The 15,677-nt window shown below is 38.3% G+C and overlaps 1 protein-coding gene across 3 annotated transcripts in view; it reads right to left on the reverse strand.

The window, feature by feature from the left end:
- The window catches only part of MYOM1 (myomesin 1), a 78,686-nt gene that overhangs the window by 25,090 nt on the left and 37,919 nt on the right, over positions 1-15,677 (reverse strand). Inside the window, exons 16-25 of one of the 3 annotated variants that reach the window (XM_074899137.1) lie at positions 15,309-15,483; positions 12,953-13,074; positions 11,991-12,008; positions 9,881-10,077; positions 8,978-9,104; positions 8,052-8,236; positions 6,904-7,018; positions 1,948-2,104; positions 917-1,023; positions 761-805 (exon numbers count right to left, since the gene is read on the reverse strand). In XM_074899137.1, the coding sequence (XP_074755238.1) occupies positions 761-805; positions 917-1,023; positions 1,948-2,104; positions 6,904-7,018; positions 8,052-8,236; positions 8,978-9,104; positions 9,881-10,077; positions 11,991-12,008; positions 12,953-13,074; positions 15,309-15,483 (1,248 nt within the window). Of the gene's footprint in view, positions 1-760; positions 806-916; positions 1,024-1,947; positions 2,105-6,903; positions 7,019-8,051; positions 8,237-8,977; positions 9,105-9,880; positions 10,078-11,681; positions 12,009-12,952; positions 13,075-15,308; positions 15,484-15,677 lie in introns of all 3 variants that reach the window. The other 2 variants (XM_074899136.1, XM_074899138.1) reach the window with 2 other exon arrangements.

Consider the following 15,677-nt stretch of genomic DNA (forward strand, 5'->3'; position numbering starts at 1 on the left):
GTGCCTGAAACAAAAAGGAAGAGAATGTAGTGGGAGAAGATGGGACCAGGTTTAGGTGTCATCTCATTGTGTGTAATAGGAATAATTTTTCCCAGTTATTCAAGTTAAATTCCAGTGAAAAGAACCAAGTTGTGCTACTACCAGGATATCACAAAGGTATGGGGGGGTCCGTGGAGTTGACAAAAATATCACTCCAAGCAGCAGGATGTTCATATTGTCAAGTGTTACAGGAAAGAATGAGGGAATTAATTTCAGCAGGAAAATTCTGTATATATAGGTCATTTCTGATGAATTTACTACATTTGCCTGTTTTGTTAACCTTAAATTTAACTTATGCTAACTTCAGAGAATTAATTCAGTTAGAGAATTTTTCAAATTCAGTTTTCAACTCATACCTAACCTAAGTAAGTATACTTGTAAGTATTCATACTGAGTATACTGAGTACCTAACCTGAATAAGTATACTGAGTAAGTATAAACAGCTGTTCTAGAGAAGAAACAAAGCCAATGGGATGCTTAGTTTCCAACTGTTATATAGACATTATATGCCTAGACCAGTAGCCTGCAACAGATCATGAAGAACAACGGTAATACACAAATGTACTGAAAGAGAAAAAAATAAAGGAATCTTAGATTTCCACTTCAAAACCACTTTCACTTGAAATTACTATAGTGACTTCCCTACCTGATGGTGGCAGGAGCTTTGTGATACCCCACTGCATGCAAAACTTTCCCCTACAGACATGTTTGATTCACTTACTTGGGAATTTGCGTTCATGGCTCAGAGCAAGCAGGCGTTTCATTTCTGCAAAAGATATAAAAGAAGTAATATAAAGTGTGCATGCTTATGGATCTGAGAGACACAGCAGCAGGGAAAAACAGATGTGAAAGCATGCTTAACAGACATTGTGTCTACCTTCTTCATCAATTGTGTGGCTTGATGAAACTCCATCAGTGTCTGTAACAACACAAGAGTAAACTCCCAAATCATCCTCCCCAAGATCCTTAAATGTAGCTTTTGACCTTTAGGGAAAAAAAAAAAAAAGAAAGGCATTTTGATAAAACAGATGAGATCGGTCTGAACCAAACCTCTCCTTTATAACACCAGATAAAAGTAGTCTTGTATTAGTTTTTGCTGAGTGACAGGCAAATGTGGGGCTCTGGCCAGCATAAACCAGGCTAGGTCCTACCATGTGTGGTACAAATGGAGATGGTACAATGCTCAGATAGTCCCAAAAGCACTGGAGATAGCCAGTTTAACCTAGCTTAATGCTTAAAACCACGTTGTCAAATCTTTGATGAGCGTGGAAGGATCCTGTAAGTACAGACTGATTCAATTTTTATATGCAATACCATGAGTATGGTGAGACACCGTTTCTTTCTGTACGGTTTCTATAACTGAAGAGCGCATAGGCACTTCACAGACTGAACCTGTGCATGTGCCATTTCTTCCTTTCTGTTTAAAGCCTGAATAAATAGAGCAGGCTTGTAGAGCATGAGAAGTTACCAAATCAGACTGTGATGATGCCATCAGAAGAGAGTCCTGCTTACTCCAGCACCTCAAAGATTGCAGGAGTGTTACATGGCAAGAACATTTTGCAAGCAGTCAGATAATTTTATCCCTTGGACACTTAAAATAATAACACTAGGAATAATAATAATTTGCCTTGAGTGACAGGTTATAAGACGACAGAGCACAGATTTTCTTTCCCTATGCCTAAACATAACTAAATCGCCTAAACAGGAGGTCTGACTCACTCTGTGCAAGCTACAGTTTCCAAATGGTCTGCATATGGACTTGCTGGAGAACAGCATACTCATGAAGTAGCCTTCCAGTAACAGAGGCAGATGTAACTCTTACTGGGGTCATACATCCAAAGGATGGATTTCTGTGACCAGTCTAGATCTCTCAAACATGAGACTATTGCTACCCCTGAGGGTTCTTACTTCCCGCCTTTGGCATCAATGTTCAGTCGAGAGTCATCCTCAATTGGTTCATAATTCTTGGACCAAACAAACTTAGAGTTTGGAGACATCTGATCACATTCAAAGTTCAAGGAAATTACTCCATTGTCATCTACATCAACCACCACTTCCTTGGTTCCTGGAAGAGCAGAACAAAACAACTCCGCTTTCTCAGAGAAGCCAGCAAACAAATTTATATAGATATCATCCATAGAGTGGATTAAACACATCTTTGCCATTTTCTCAGTTGGCACATAAATTGCTGAAAACATTGGCATCCTTGCTCTTTGATTCATAAGAAAAGTCCTTATTCTAATCCACAGATTAAAGAGCATCATAAATCAACTGATTTATTTGAGCAAGTCTAAGCACACATGAGAGTTATGCTATTTGCTCTGTAAAAACCTGAAGGGGGAAAAAAAAAAAAAAGCAAGCCTCTAAATCCATGTTTGAAATATTAAATAGCAATATTTTCCATGGTAAGCAGCAGTCAGAGCTTTCATTATGCAGCATGAATTTCTTATTCCCTAATAAGATAAGAGCTCCAAAGGGAATACTGTGTGCAAATGTGGGTGTTTGAAGAGGTGCAAGAGGAAACCATTGAATTGCCCCAGTAGTGCACACTTGTGCAACTGAAGCACATTTTCAGTGACGCTGGCGTCACTCTGGGAGGTTGGTTTAATTGCTGTGCTTGGCACCCAGCCTTGCCGCCGTCTGCAGCATTCATCCTGGGCCCACAAAGGGAGTGAATATTTGCAATTAGCTGCTTAAGTCGCCCACCCTGTTTTGCCAGTACCTACAGTCCTTGAGCTGGATAAGGTGACCCAGTTTGTCCTTTGAAAGACCCTGAGGTGAATCCCAGATCAGAAACCCAGAGGCACCTCTATCCTGCCCCTCGCACCCCAGTGGAGCTGAGGGAATTTCGTCTGGGATTTGGGCGGCAAAACGAGCTCGTCGTCTGTGGCGTGAACTTTCATTTCAACAACTTGTCTGAGAATGTCAGGGTGAGCATGTGCACTGAGAGGTGCTGGAGAACATCCAGCCTCCTTTTCTGAACAGCTCTGAGCTGGATCTCACATCTGAATAGGGCACTCATGTTATATTACTTAGCTTAAGACAATTCTGAGCTGCCCAGAATGCTAATGACACACTTTCTCCACAAAGTCTTGTACCTTAAAGACAAGAGCCTTATTCCTGACATTGAGATTAAATGTTCTATTTTCAGCATAATTCTTAATAAGTCTCAAGCATACAAGGACATTTCTGTGTTTCATCATCCTAATACTATGCACGTCCTTTCCAGCACTGAGTAGCTCCTGTAATGACAATTTGTGTACATGCAGTTTCTTAGTCTTTATAATTTGCCATAACCATTTAATGAAAAATGAGACTGATATTCCCCTTTTGGTACTGTTATTTACCAGCCCTCACAGTAATGAAGCACATAAGCACCAATGTATGATAAATGAAGTATAAGGTCTACAAATATTTTACTAGGCAGCAACATATTTGCAAATTTTTTATAACTGAATTTATTATATGCAAATTCATCACAACATTTCATTAGTGTTTAGTTTCCTGTAGAACATTAGCACATGAATCTTCTGATGGCAGTTTATGCAATGTGCAAAGAATTACAGCAAGAAGGTTCATTTCAAGGACAGAATCTTTTATATTTGTTTTAAAGTATTCTCATTACAATAACAATACATAGCATTTGTTTCCAGAAGTGATGACGGTGTTTACCTCTAATATTTATATGAGTAAAAAAAACCCTTTTAAAATTACTGACCAGAGGTCTCCATCTATACTACAAAGGAGAACCAAAGAGGCTGCCATAGTAGTAGCAGTCAATTTCTCCCTCCAGATAGCTTGGTGGTTTCAACGTATCATCCAGAGATTCTCTTAAAGTCATCATAAGAAATAAAATACTTAGGTGTCATATCAAATGTCTGCTTATCTGAGCTTTTTACTGCATTGAAAGGAAAGAAATAACATGAAGATAAAGCAGACAGCTTCAAAACACTACAGTTAATTGCATCATTTTGAATACAGCTAGTCAGAAAAGTCGAATGGGACAGGGTTTCATTAATTTCTGATATTCAAGCCCTTCTCAAGTGACTGATGCAGGGTAAGAATCTAATTTTGGTTTGCACAGAGATGCACAAGGACTAAGGACAGCAGTGGGGAAGAGTTGCAGTTTGCTCTTGGGTTTCCCCTGCTTCCTGTGAGATCTACACACACTGAAATGCTTTCGTCTAAAGACAAAAGTTACACCTCAGAAGTAGCCTGGATTGGTATTTATGTGGGTAGGTTTTTTCATTTAATTTTAGAAGATAACTGTAAAAAATAAATATGGTTTTCAAGCAAGAGAAGGTAGATGCAAAGTATTACATCATTATATTTACACATTCTACTGGATAAAGACAATTGGTACCATTTGTATTAAAGCAAGTATTTTAATTCAGGATATTATTTCCTTACATTCTTTGATTAGAAATCTCAGTCATCTTGCTATTTTACACATCTGGCAAAAGCAGCATTCCAGCAGGAATTGTCTAGAGAGACCTGGCAATATTTTGTCTCCATTCAAGATGGTAATAAAGGCACCATTCATCGGGCAACACCAAAAGACTTGTGGTAATTTTAAAAAAATGGTATGATTGTTCTTGAGATTTGTGTGGTTTGAGCGAGAAAGGTGGAAGCCTGCCCAAGTGACTGCTTTCTGAAATATTTTTTTATAATACGCCTTTTGTCCTTTCTGAATACTTTTAAGAAGCTTGGCTTGGTGGATGCCATATCTGCAGATCTCAGCTCAAAATATGCGTCATCTAGATTTGTACAAATAAAACATTTTCAGCTTCCCTGAGATTTCACTGGGCCTAACCCTGACTTTCCTGTGATCTCTCAGACATTACACTTATGAACCCAAGCCTCACTTGCAAAAAGGCCACGATCCTGAGATGAACCTCCTTCTCTAACAGTGGATTCTGTAAACCAAATGTTCTGCTCCAGTTCATTGCCAGGTGGGCATGCACCTCATTTGAGTGAACATTGAAAACACTGTGCAAATTTCTTTTGTCATGATGATCATCTTCACAAGAATTTATGTTCTTTTATTTTTAATTGTAATGGTATGACCAATCTTTTATTTAGTACACTTGAAGACTGTTCTCATAACAAGGTTTTATCAGAAGTCTGGCAGATAGATATTAATCCTCAAAGAAAATGGATTACTAAAGCCAAAAGTTTAATACTAATACTGGTTTCATTCTCCTTTTAGAAGTGTTTGGTGTATATTAGCTGTTTTCAAGAATAAGTTTCTAAGTTTTGCCTTATTTCACTTTCAGGTATGGTATGGAAATAGCTCAGCTTCAGTGGCTTGTACATCTGAAATTATGGCTACTGTGTTTTTGAAAGATCCTGGTCCCAAGCCCTTCTTACTCACATACTTTATTTGTCCTCGTATCCCAGTCTTACACCCTCTCAACTTACCACTTATTCCTTCCAGTCCCTTCTTCCCATCACAGCCTCACTAGCAGCTGCCCCAGACTTCCCAATCTGAGTTTTTCAGTTCTTTTACACCCCCAGCTTCAGACCTCCTTCTCCAGACTTTCTTCACTTACAGCCTCACTGAGAGCTAACTCAAGGCTTCTTAGGATTTTTGTTGCCCTGGTCATAAGGACCAGGCATTTACGAGAGCTGGGCCAGTGCTGCTGCAGGAATAGGAGGTATAAAAATGGACCTGGGAGTCAGAACAGGGAAAGTATCTTGGGGAAATTCTCATGAGGGAGCTGGGGTGGGAGTGGGAACTGATGATTGCTGGTGATGTCTGCTGAACACCTCACACTTAATACCATCTCAAATAAACCCTGACTATTTCTCCAGGCAGGAGCAGCTATAAACCTAATTGCTATTCATGCTCCCTGTGCCTGCCTGCCCCAGGGCCCCACGCTGTCCTGCCTGCCCACTGCCTGCCTTTGTTCCTGTTCTTTTAGGATTTTTGGAAACCTTCCTGGGTGGGATCAGGTATGAGAGTCTGCAGGTGGAGGAAGGGAACTTGTCAGAAGAAAAGAGGGTGTATGGTGGATCCAAGCTGGGTTGTACCTTTGTACCTTCTTACGTCACATCAACCTTATATTAGATTTGTTTAAAATACCTGGGAGTTTGTTTTTCCACCTTGTAGGACCCTCTGCTTCTAAAATAGTCTATAGATGAGTAAGCCACAAGCCCATGCTTGTGTTTTCTGTTAGACACTTAGTGACAAAAAGGTGTTGACTCCAATCAAAGTCACCTATGTTACCTGTATAGCTAAATAAAATTCAGGGGTTTGCTGAAGTTCCAGGTACAGATATTTTGCCTCTGCACTCATTCCCATGTTTCTTGCTAGCATTATAGAAACACTGCCTGGCTCCAGGGATGACTCCAGAACACGGCTGCACTTGAATGTGAGAAAGTGGTCTCCAGACTGACCTCATTATGTTTTTAAAGCCTTTATGTTAAAGGCCAGGGGAAAAAAAAAAAGTAATTTCTTTTACCCTTTCCTCAGGCACATTATGTAAGTTAAAGAAAGGAGAATGATAAAGCATAAAGAACTGGTTTACTGCAGAAAGGGCAAAATCTACAACTGTAACATTTTTTGGTTGAACTGATCTTAGTGGGTCCTCTGCTTATGCATCTATCTATAGATATAAGCAAATCTTACAACTCTGTTGTATTATTATATTCCTGAACCTGTAGTTAAGGTAAGAAAATCTATTCTGACCTTAATATATACCAGGCAAGAAAGTAAGATGTGACCCTCAACTCATTTCCTGCTTAGTAAAACGTTAGACTTGAGAGGGGTCAGACTGTTCACATGCAGCCTGTATGTAAACACATCGCACAAACAGGAACCTGCTTAAATATGATGAAATAGAGGAAATATTTCTAACAAACCTGGTCGTGTTTCAGCTACGACAGGATCTGTGACATTTGATGGTTTCCCAACACCAGCCTGGTTTGTTGCCCGCACACGAAACACATAGCTCACACCTTGTTTTAGGTCACCTATCTGGAGGAAGCAAATATACATGCACGATGTGTTACAAAACACTGATATTAATGCCACGCTTATTACAGATCAGTCTGGATACTTGATGATTATATTTCCTTTCTTTCTTTGTTTTGCTTCTTTTCCAGTTGACAAATATTTCTTCCTTTTTTTTTTTTTTTCAATTCCAGAGTGACATGAGTAATCTGTATGGCTTGCTCCTTCCTTGTATGCATAGCTAACATTTATACAGCGTCATTACTGTCATCGATTTCTTTGCAAAAGAAACACTGTGATTGGAACAGGATGTTTTTAACTCATGTACATTGACCTCTGAAACATCATAGTCTTTTACTGCAGGTAAATTCTGGCTTTTAAAAATGAAATTATCAGGGTAATAAGCGCAAGCCACACCTATTTAGAAACAGAAGGGCATTTAATTGTACAGATTTAATTGTAATGACTTGAGGAATCATATTGACATTAAAATACCTGTGAATATTCCTTTAAGACATATATGAAAGGATCACACTTTAAAGTGAGTTGTCTTTCAAATATTCTGAAAAGCATAAAAATAGCAAACCTACTTCAGACATATCTCTAGAACTGAGATACTGTGATCCCTTATTTAAAGGTCATTCCACAAAATTAGGTAGCAAAACAGTGCAAAAAACTTGGGTTTAACTTGCTGTGAAATGTGAGAAGGTAATCTGTATTAGAAAGAATCCTCTGCCACATTATCACATCTGGTTTTGTGTCATCTGGTTTTGCATAGTGATACCCTTTGAGCCAGAAAATGCTAGGGATGCCTTCTGTGTTACAAGAATGGTATTTTGGTTTAGCAGTGATTTCTTTTATTTTTAGGTTTGTCATACCAGATTGTCTTCTGAGCTACTGTCTTGTCTGACTATACAGGCATTACATGCATGTATCCTTGGCACAACACAGCCTACTAAATATTTAATTAAATGGAATCATGATCAGCACAGGGTGGTGCTAGTGAAGGCTGACTTCCTCAACTGTTATATCAGTATTTGAATCTCAAGCTATTTACCTTTAAGAATTTCTTTTGAAGTGGCTTCTCATTGACACTTCTCCAGCATTCCTCCTTTGCTTCAGTTTCCTTCATATCAACATAATAACCAGCTATAGGACTACGACCAGTATAAACTGGTTCCTTCCACAGTAAAACCAATGAGTCCTTCCTAACTTCTGTGCATGTGACATCGTGGGGTGGCCCTGAAAGATAACAGTGAAAGTTGGAGTTGTGGTATCAAAATAAATCCCAAAGGAGCCAATGCATAAGACCAGAAACCAAAACCAGACGCCATGTTGTACACCCAGAGCTGACCTAACACGTGCAGCTCCTCTCTATCATATCTAAACCCAATATAAATACAACCCATGCCTATTAAAAAGACCCAAAACCAATCCAATTTGTTGAGATTTGTATCGATCAAATATTCATGAACAAACAAAAATGACAAATAATCTACAAACACAGGAAAATAAATTAATAATTAAGCTAATGTGCTGCTTCATGGACTGCTCTAAAGTCCACTGAAGTCAATGGAGATTGTTTTCATCCATTTCAATGAGTGTTAAAAGGCCAGTGATCTGGCCTTGAAGTAATACATTTAGACAAGGGTTACAGGACCTCATTCTTCTCTGCCTTGTACCTTAGACAGGTATTTATGTCTCCCATTTAAACTAGCAAGCAAAGTGTTCAGACCCAGCACAGGAACCGAGCACGAAAGATAAAGAAAATACAAGCTCCTTGTAAAATGCTATTGATTAAATCGGGAATGTTTAATGCATCATCGTAAAGGTACTAAATCAAAGTGATGGAGGTTCAAGCCTGGGTATGAACTTCAGTGACCATTGACTCCCCTGGAAACTGAAGGCATTGAGAACTTAGATAATCTGTCACAGAGTACCCCTGGGCTGTGTGTAACCTTCATCCCCCACCCCAGCTCCTACCAGGTACAGCAATGGTCCATTCTTCACATTTGAAGGGCTGGCTGGGTAGAGAGGGTGTCCCAACCCCAGCCAGGTTAGCAGCAGCCACCTGGAACTGGTACACCATGTTTTCCTTCAGGTTTTGAATCTGCAGAATCAGTAAGATGGTACTTACTAACTTCGGATTAAGGCTTTAGAAGAAATTCAGAATGACAACTATTGACCGCATGAGCATGCTTTTAAGTGCCTGAAGAGATGAAAGCATTATTGACATCATACATAAGGTGATAACTATCTTGGCTTTTCCTCTAATCTGTGGTGAAGCATACATGAGTGGTCTTAGCACACTCAAATTGTAAACCACTTTTCCTATTGATAGACACTTTGGTAGTCAGGGAGGGAGCAGGGTATTGCTCAACAGTCATATTAATCTGTCTCGTGATACAGAGCAAGTTCACTTAAGGCAAGAGTTGTCCTCACATTGGGGTGAAATTCAGTCCTGGCATTGCTTTTCATTTGTAAAGCAGCTCAGCGAGGTTGTAACTAGCACTATCTCTAAATCGGGTCAAGGACTGATCACAAAACTGCAGCTGGCACAGAGCTGGTTCCAGCACCAGAAAGCACTGGGGTAGGTTCACCAGGCCCAGTAAAAATGCCATTTGTTGTGAGGGCATGAGTTACAAAAATTCAGGCTATGTCTAGAGTAGTGGATTCACAGATGACAGTTGGTGCCAGACTAACAGATAAGTGTACAAATAATTTTGCAGAGAAGTTTAACAGAGCTAAAGAAATTTATCATCATGGATATAAAACCCTCTGAACAGCAATCTGTACAGTGAAACACAATTCATCCCAATCTGTCTTCAAGATCTGTTTTGGAAATATTGTCTGCATCCACAGCAATAACAGAAGTTAACCTCTTACCCTGTATGCCCTTTCACTAATGGCCTTAATGTTGGCCTCCATCCATTTCCCAGGAACTCCATCAACCACTTCACGATAGTTCACGTAGTAGCCGGTAATTTCAGTTCCACCAATGACTTTAGGTTGTTTCCATCCTAATACCATTGAGTCACGAACACTCTCAAGTACCATGATGTCATAAGGTGGAGAGGGAGCAGCTGTTTCAATGTGAATAACACATAGGAAGGAAGCATATTTCAATATTTCACAATATTTCAATAGTCAGACTGGCATTCAGTCACCATATTCAGGTGGCTCCCATCCTGCATTTCCTAATCAGGACAATATTTATGTGGTCAAGGGAAGTTTCTGGATTTGGAATAAGAAATGCAGAATAAAAGCTTCCATAAACCAAATGAACAAGTCCAAACTGGATAGGAATTAGTTTTCAGGATCATTTGTTTTTTTGAGAAGCAAGCTGATATACAGTGAAAGAATGTGTTGCAATTGCAGCTCTGATGGAAGTGATCAGGACTCACTTTAAAACTGAAAAATGAGGAACTAAAATTGACATTACAGGTAAAGTAAAAAAATTGGAGATGCAATGATGTATTTTCTTTAGCTGAAAGCAAACCCTTTTTCATATATACAACAGTTGTTCTAGTTCTTTTTTTTAAACAGGCCCACATTCTTCTGCTCCAAGAATGGACTTTATCTGTTTGTTTGTTTTTTAAATTTATACACTGTGCAAATTTTATCATTGCACCCATCACATGATCTTACCTTAATGGAGGGAAGCGTGATCATAGGCACTGTAGACTGACCAGAAATGGTACATGTCTGTACTGGAACTTACATTTAAAAAATAGTGGCACAATCCTCTTAAATTTCTTTTTTAACAATACAGAAATAATTAGCTTCATCTCAACCCATTTTCTTATAAAGCCTTTTCTGTATCTAGTGCAGAAATGCTTGCCCACACCAAATATATCATGCACCAGTGAAAACCCCTACTTGTGACCCTGAAGTCCTACTTTTGATAGAAATCCTACATCATATATGTTTCCTTTTGTCTTTAATGTTTTATATTGGTGTCAGCTAGCTCCAGGTGCCTCTACTTTGTTTTCTGTTCAACACTTTGCACAAGCCTTTTGAGTTTCACTTCAGAGGCCTGGGGAAGAATTCAGTTCACTGGCCAGGTACCAGGACTTAAATGAAATTCAAGCCCCACATTTCTCGGGCACAGTGGGTGTTTAGGTGTTGACAACATAAAACATGATTTTGTGCATGTGCCGTCAACTTGATAGGCTTTTCTCATTACATATTGCTGTCAGTCAGAGATACAACACAACATTCATTAGCACTGTCTCAGAGGATAAACTGTAGCTTAGGCATAAATCCACAAAGGATCTTCATATATCGTAATACAAGACAGATTTTCATACTTACCATCATAATCAGATTTTGTTTTCTTCACATGTGCATAACCCAGAGACTAGGTAACAAGACTCCTAACAAATTACTGAAGTGATTTAGAAATAATGCAGTATCTTGTATACATTAATATGTCATCAAACAAGCTACTAAATTAGTTGTATTTGCATGTTTCACTTTCAGTAGCCACTAAGTTTGTAAAGTGGTCTCCAATACCATTACATGCATAACGATCTTAGTGGAGAGTTGAGCATATAATTAATGGATCTGATGGAAAATGCATTACTGCAGAGAGAGCATTCACTTGTGGCACGGACAAGCAGAGGTTACAACCCTCTGATGTGGATGTACCAAAGCAGTAAAATCTATTTATTTTATCAACTCTCACCTGTATCTTTCTTCTTTGTCAGTTTTTCCAGTGTCAAAAGATCCCCGTGTGGAGACTTACTTGCCTGCTTAGCAGCAACTTTTTGTGGTGCAGATGTGACAGCATCCTTAACCATTTCTCTCATGTTATTGTCTCCTCTACTGCCCAGTTTGTCAGAGCTACAGGGTAGTGTGTCACTATTAAATTTAGCATTGCATTTTAGCAAAGCATCTGTGTCAAAGATAGGCTGGGAGGACTCATGCATGCCTTCCCAGCTGGTAGTGCGGTCTGTTAGTCCACCATCTTTACCACTCAGTTCAGGACACACACCATGAAGCAATCCTTCCCCTATAATTGCCAGAAAACAGCAAAGACATTTTGAATTAGAATACATTATTTTTTCTTCATTTAGCCAACAGAATGAAGAAATGCGTACAGAGAACAATACAGCTCCAGTATGACAAATCACAGGGTTTGCACACAAAATGTTAAGCCTGAATTCACAAAAATTTAAAATGCATAGAATACCTCTCAACCTGCTCACAAGTAATGCTCTTTTAATATCATCTACTTTTCAGAGCAGAAGAAATATGGAAAGTTAATAGTAATCTTCATTTGCTACAATTATTTTAGTATTAGACCTTCCAAGCCATATTTCTGATCTTTTCAAGATGATCTCACAAAATTGCCCTAGGCCAGATCTCTCTGCTCTAAGGTTGTGAGGTATGCAGTTTTGATACATATGACAGTGAGGATGTTGCAGACATACAGTTTATTCTAACCCAATGATCTCATTAATCTTTATGGATTAGTTCAGGCAGTGGCAAACAGAAATAATCCATCAGCAAAGGGAGAACACACAGGGTTACAGAAGGTGTACAAAAGACACATTGCACTGATTATTAGGTTTAGGTATGGAAACAAACTTCTTGGGAACTGGCTGCATATAGGATGGTGTGCATTAGAGTTGATAAATACCACACTGCAGAATCAGAATGACATTCCATTTTCTAGGATACCTATGAAGTGAACTTGGCAGTGCTCTCTTACAGTGGTTCACAAGAAACACCTGAAGAAGACTGGATGGTGAAGGTGAACAGTCTACAAGAGTGCAGTGACTGTGAAACTATGGCCGTGAGACCACAGGATCTATGGATAAATTATTATTTGTGGACAGAGTTGTAAAACAAAACAATTAGTTACAAACAATGGCTGAAAACATCTTTACTTGTTTAAAAAAAAAAAAAACAACCCATATTTATCACTGAAAAGAGCAATGGAAAATAGCTTACCAATGGCTGCTTGCACTTCTATAGGCTCCGAATCCTGTGAAAATTCACTGAGCCCTGCTGCATTAACAGCTCTGACTCTGAAAATGTACTTTTCACCATTGATGAGCCCATGGCAAATGAATCTAAAACAAACCAGTGAAGGAAGACTCAGAAAGTATTATGAAGGAAATAAAAATCTTGGGGGGGAAAGCATTTCTTCCATCAAATTTATTCTGGTTTCTGAAAACTGAGGATAAAACATGACCCCGGTCACTTAAATGATGGTCAGAGAATGCAGAATGCCTCTAAACACCTCATTCATGCAACAAAGATAATGTCTAAAACCATGTCTCTTTAGACATATCCTTTACCAACACTTTCCTTCTTAAGACTACACAAGTTTTTCTGTTATCAGAGGGTCTACCTTACTTCTACCAGTATATAAAATCCATACTTCCTAGTGGAAACAATGCAAAAGTCTCCAGAGGTAAGGTCTATATTTGCTTGTGGGATATCTTCAAGGCATAAGTAAAAGACATCTGAAGCACATGTTCCTGTAATTCCTTTCCAATCATAAATGAAAAATTGCAGTGTTAAAAAAAATTACAGGGCATTGTACAAGATCTAAAAAAAAGCGTCCAATCTTTCATTTCACTTTCTTGCTTCTATACATGACACAAAGTCCAAGTCAGACTAACTTTTATTACAATAGATTTTCTACTGGATTACCTGATGATCACATAAAAAACCTCAGATTTTCTCTGGTGTCCACTCCGAAAACACAAAATCCCAGGACAGGAATAATTTATTTTGGAAATTTAAATATTTTATTTAAAAGAACATTTGCTTTTCAATACACATTTTAAGTTTATTTAATTTCATGTTACTTTTGTTTTGTTCTACCTCAATGTCATGTCTTGCACTACTAATGCTGACATCATGCAATAAGGTACAAAGCAAATATAATGTGGAAAATAAAATGTATTTTAAAATCAAAATTTTATTTTTGGGGAAAAAAAAACCTGAATCAAAATTTTCAGAGCACAATTTTCCCTACTCACTCTACCAGACTTTTCCAAATTATTTGCTTTCACTGGAATGTGTGCAGAAGACAAATTTTAAAAGATCAAAGTGTACTGCATAATGCAAACTATGAGCTACAGCTAACGCTTTGAGATTGACTCAACCAAAAAAGCCAGGAGTTAACAGACAGCCTGTGCCTGACTGCATCATACATTATATCGTAATGACTAAAAAGGCAGTGATAGGAGCCTAAGCAGTGTAGTTACATCACAATATATAGAAACGCAGAACAATATTTTTATTTTTACAGTGAATAAAGATCACATTTAATATTTTAAAGCAAGCAAACAGCACGAAACTTCACCAACGCTTGACGTAACCACAATATAAATCATAGAAATATATATGAAAGTATAAATATTGGCACATACAGCTGTTGCAATATAATGCACAAAATACTTAAAGGAAATGGTTGTTTGTTCAGGCAAGTGGGGTTTGAGGTGTTTTTGATATACTAAGCATTTACAACGCCCTTCCAAAGTTGGTCCAAGAGTGTTTAACAAAACCTCATTTACTCTAATAAGGTTTGTCATGGATAGCCATTACAAAGAGCATAATCAGTCATAGCAAGCAGGTACCGCTTCTGGATTGACATCAAACCACTGGAGATCAAGTTCTGAAATTTCTCTTTTAGACTCTGAAGATTACATCCTTATTCAAACAAAACCAAATCTGTTTTAGCTTACAAATTTTTAAATCTTGATTAATTTTCTGACTAGAGACTGAGCTTCATGTCAGTAAGAAATGTGAGTTTATACCCAATATTTAAGAGTTCCAATAATATCTTGATAATTGCAAGTGAAAGAGCAGTTAGAGAGTAATATTGTTAGCATGATATAGTGCACATGCCATCCTGACATTCTAGATATACAGTCCAAAAATATTTACAGCAGTCTTCCAAAACAAAGGACTTTGCTTCCAAACATTATGCAGTTTAGTTTTCCACATTTATAGCATCCACCATTGCTTGCTGGCCTGCTTTACATCAAACTGATAGTCTGTACAATAGCTAGAACTAGCAAGCTGCTTCTCTTTTCTTCACTAGCAACGTCCATGTTTTCTCCCCCTTGACTAATTGTTTCTAATATAAGGTTGATTATAAATTCCTTGTGGACAAGACTCACAGTTTGAATTATGTTTTTATAACTTCTTGTGAACTTCACCGGCAAGAGTGATTCCAGCCTGCTGGCTGTCATGGAACAATTAACTCTACTACCACTAATGGCTGGAAAACACATCTATCCGGTAAACCAAAAACTCATGACCATATTTTCCATACTTTAAAATCCATTACCTTGTGCCTTTCACTGGATTGTTGTTGCATGGTTCCCAACGACCAGATCCAACTACACTTGACTCAATATAGTACCCAACCAGCTCTTTGGCATCTGGGGGCTCTGTCCAAGTGACAACAACTGAGGTATCTGTATTCCTAGTAGGCATAATACGGCCAGGAGCTTTGGGAATATCTGTGGGAGAGAAACAAATAAATTAGTGACCAGACAGTCAAAATTTATAAATAAAGTAAGGATGACATTCTATTCTTGATTATATTAGCATGTTTAATACAGATTTAACTCCCAAAAAACTCTTCTGATTTAAATTAAGTAATCTGGCACGTCGGGACAGAATCAGTAGGTTCAAACCTTTGGTGGTGAAGTTC

Source organism: Athene noctua, chromosome 2, assembly GCF_965140245.1.
Source record: "Athene noctua chromosome 2, bAthNoc1.hap1.1, whole genome shotgun sequence".
In the NCBI taxonomy this organism is placed as follows: Eukaryota; Metazoa; Chordata; class Aves; order Strigiformes; family Strigidae; genus Athene; species Athene noctua.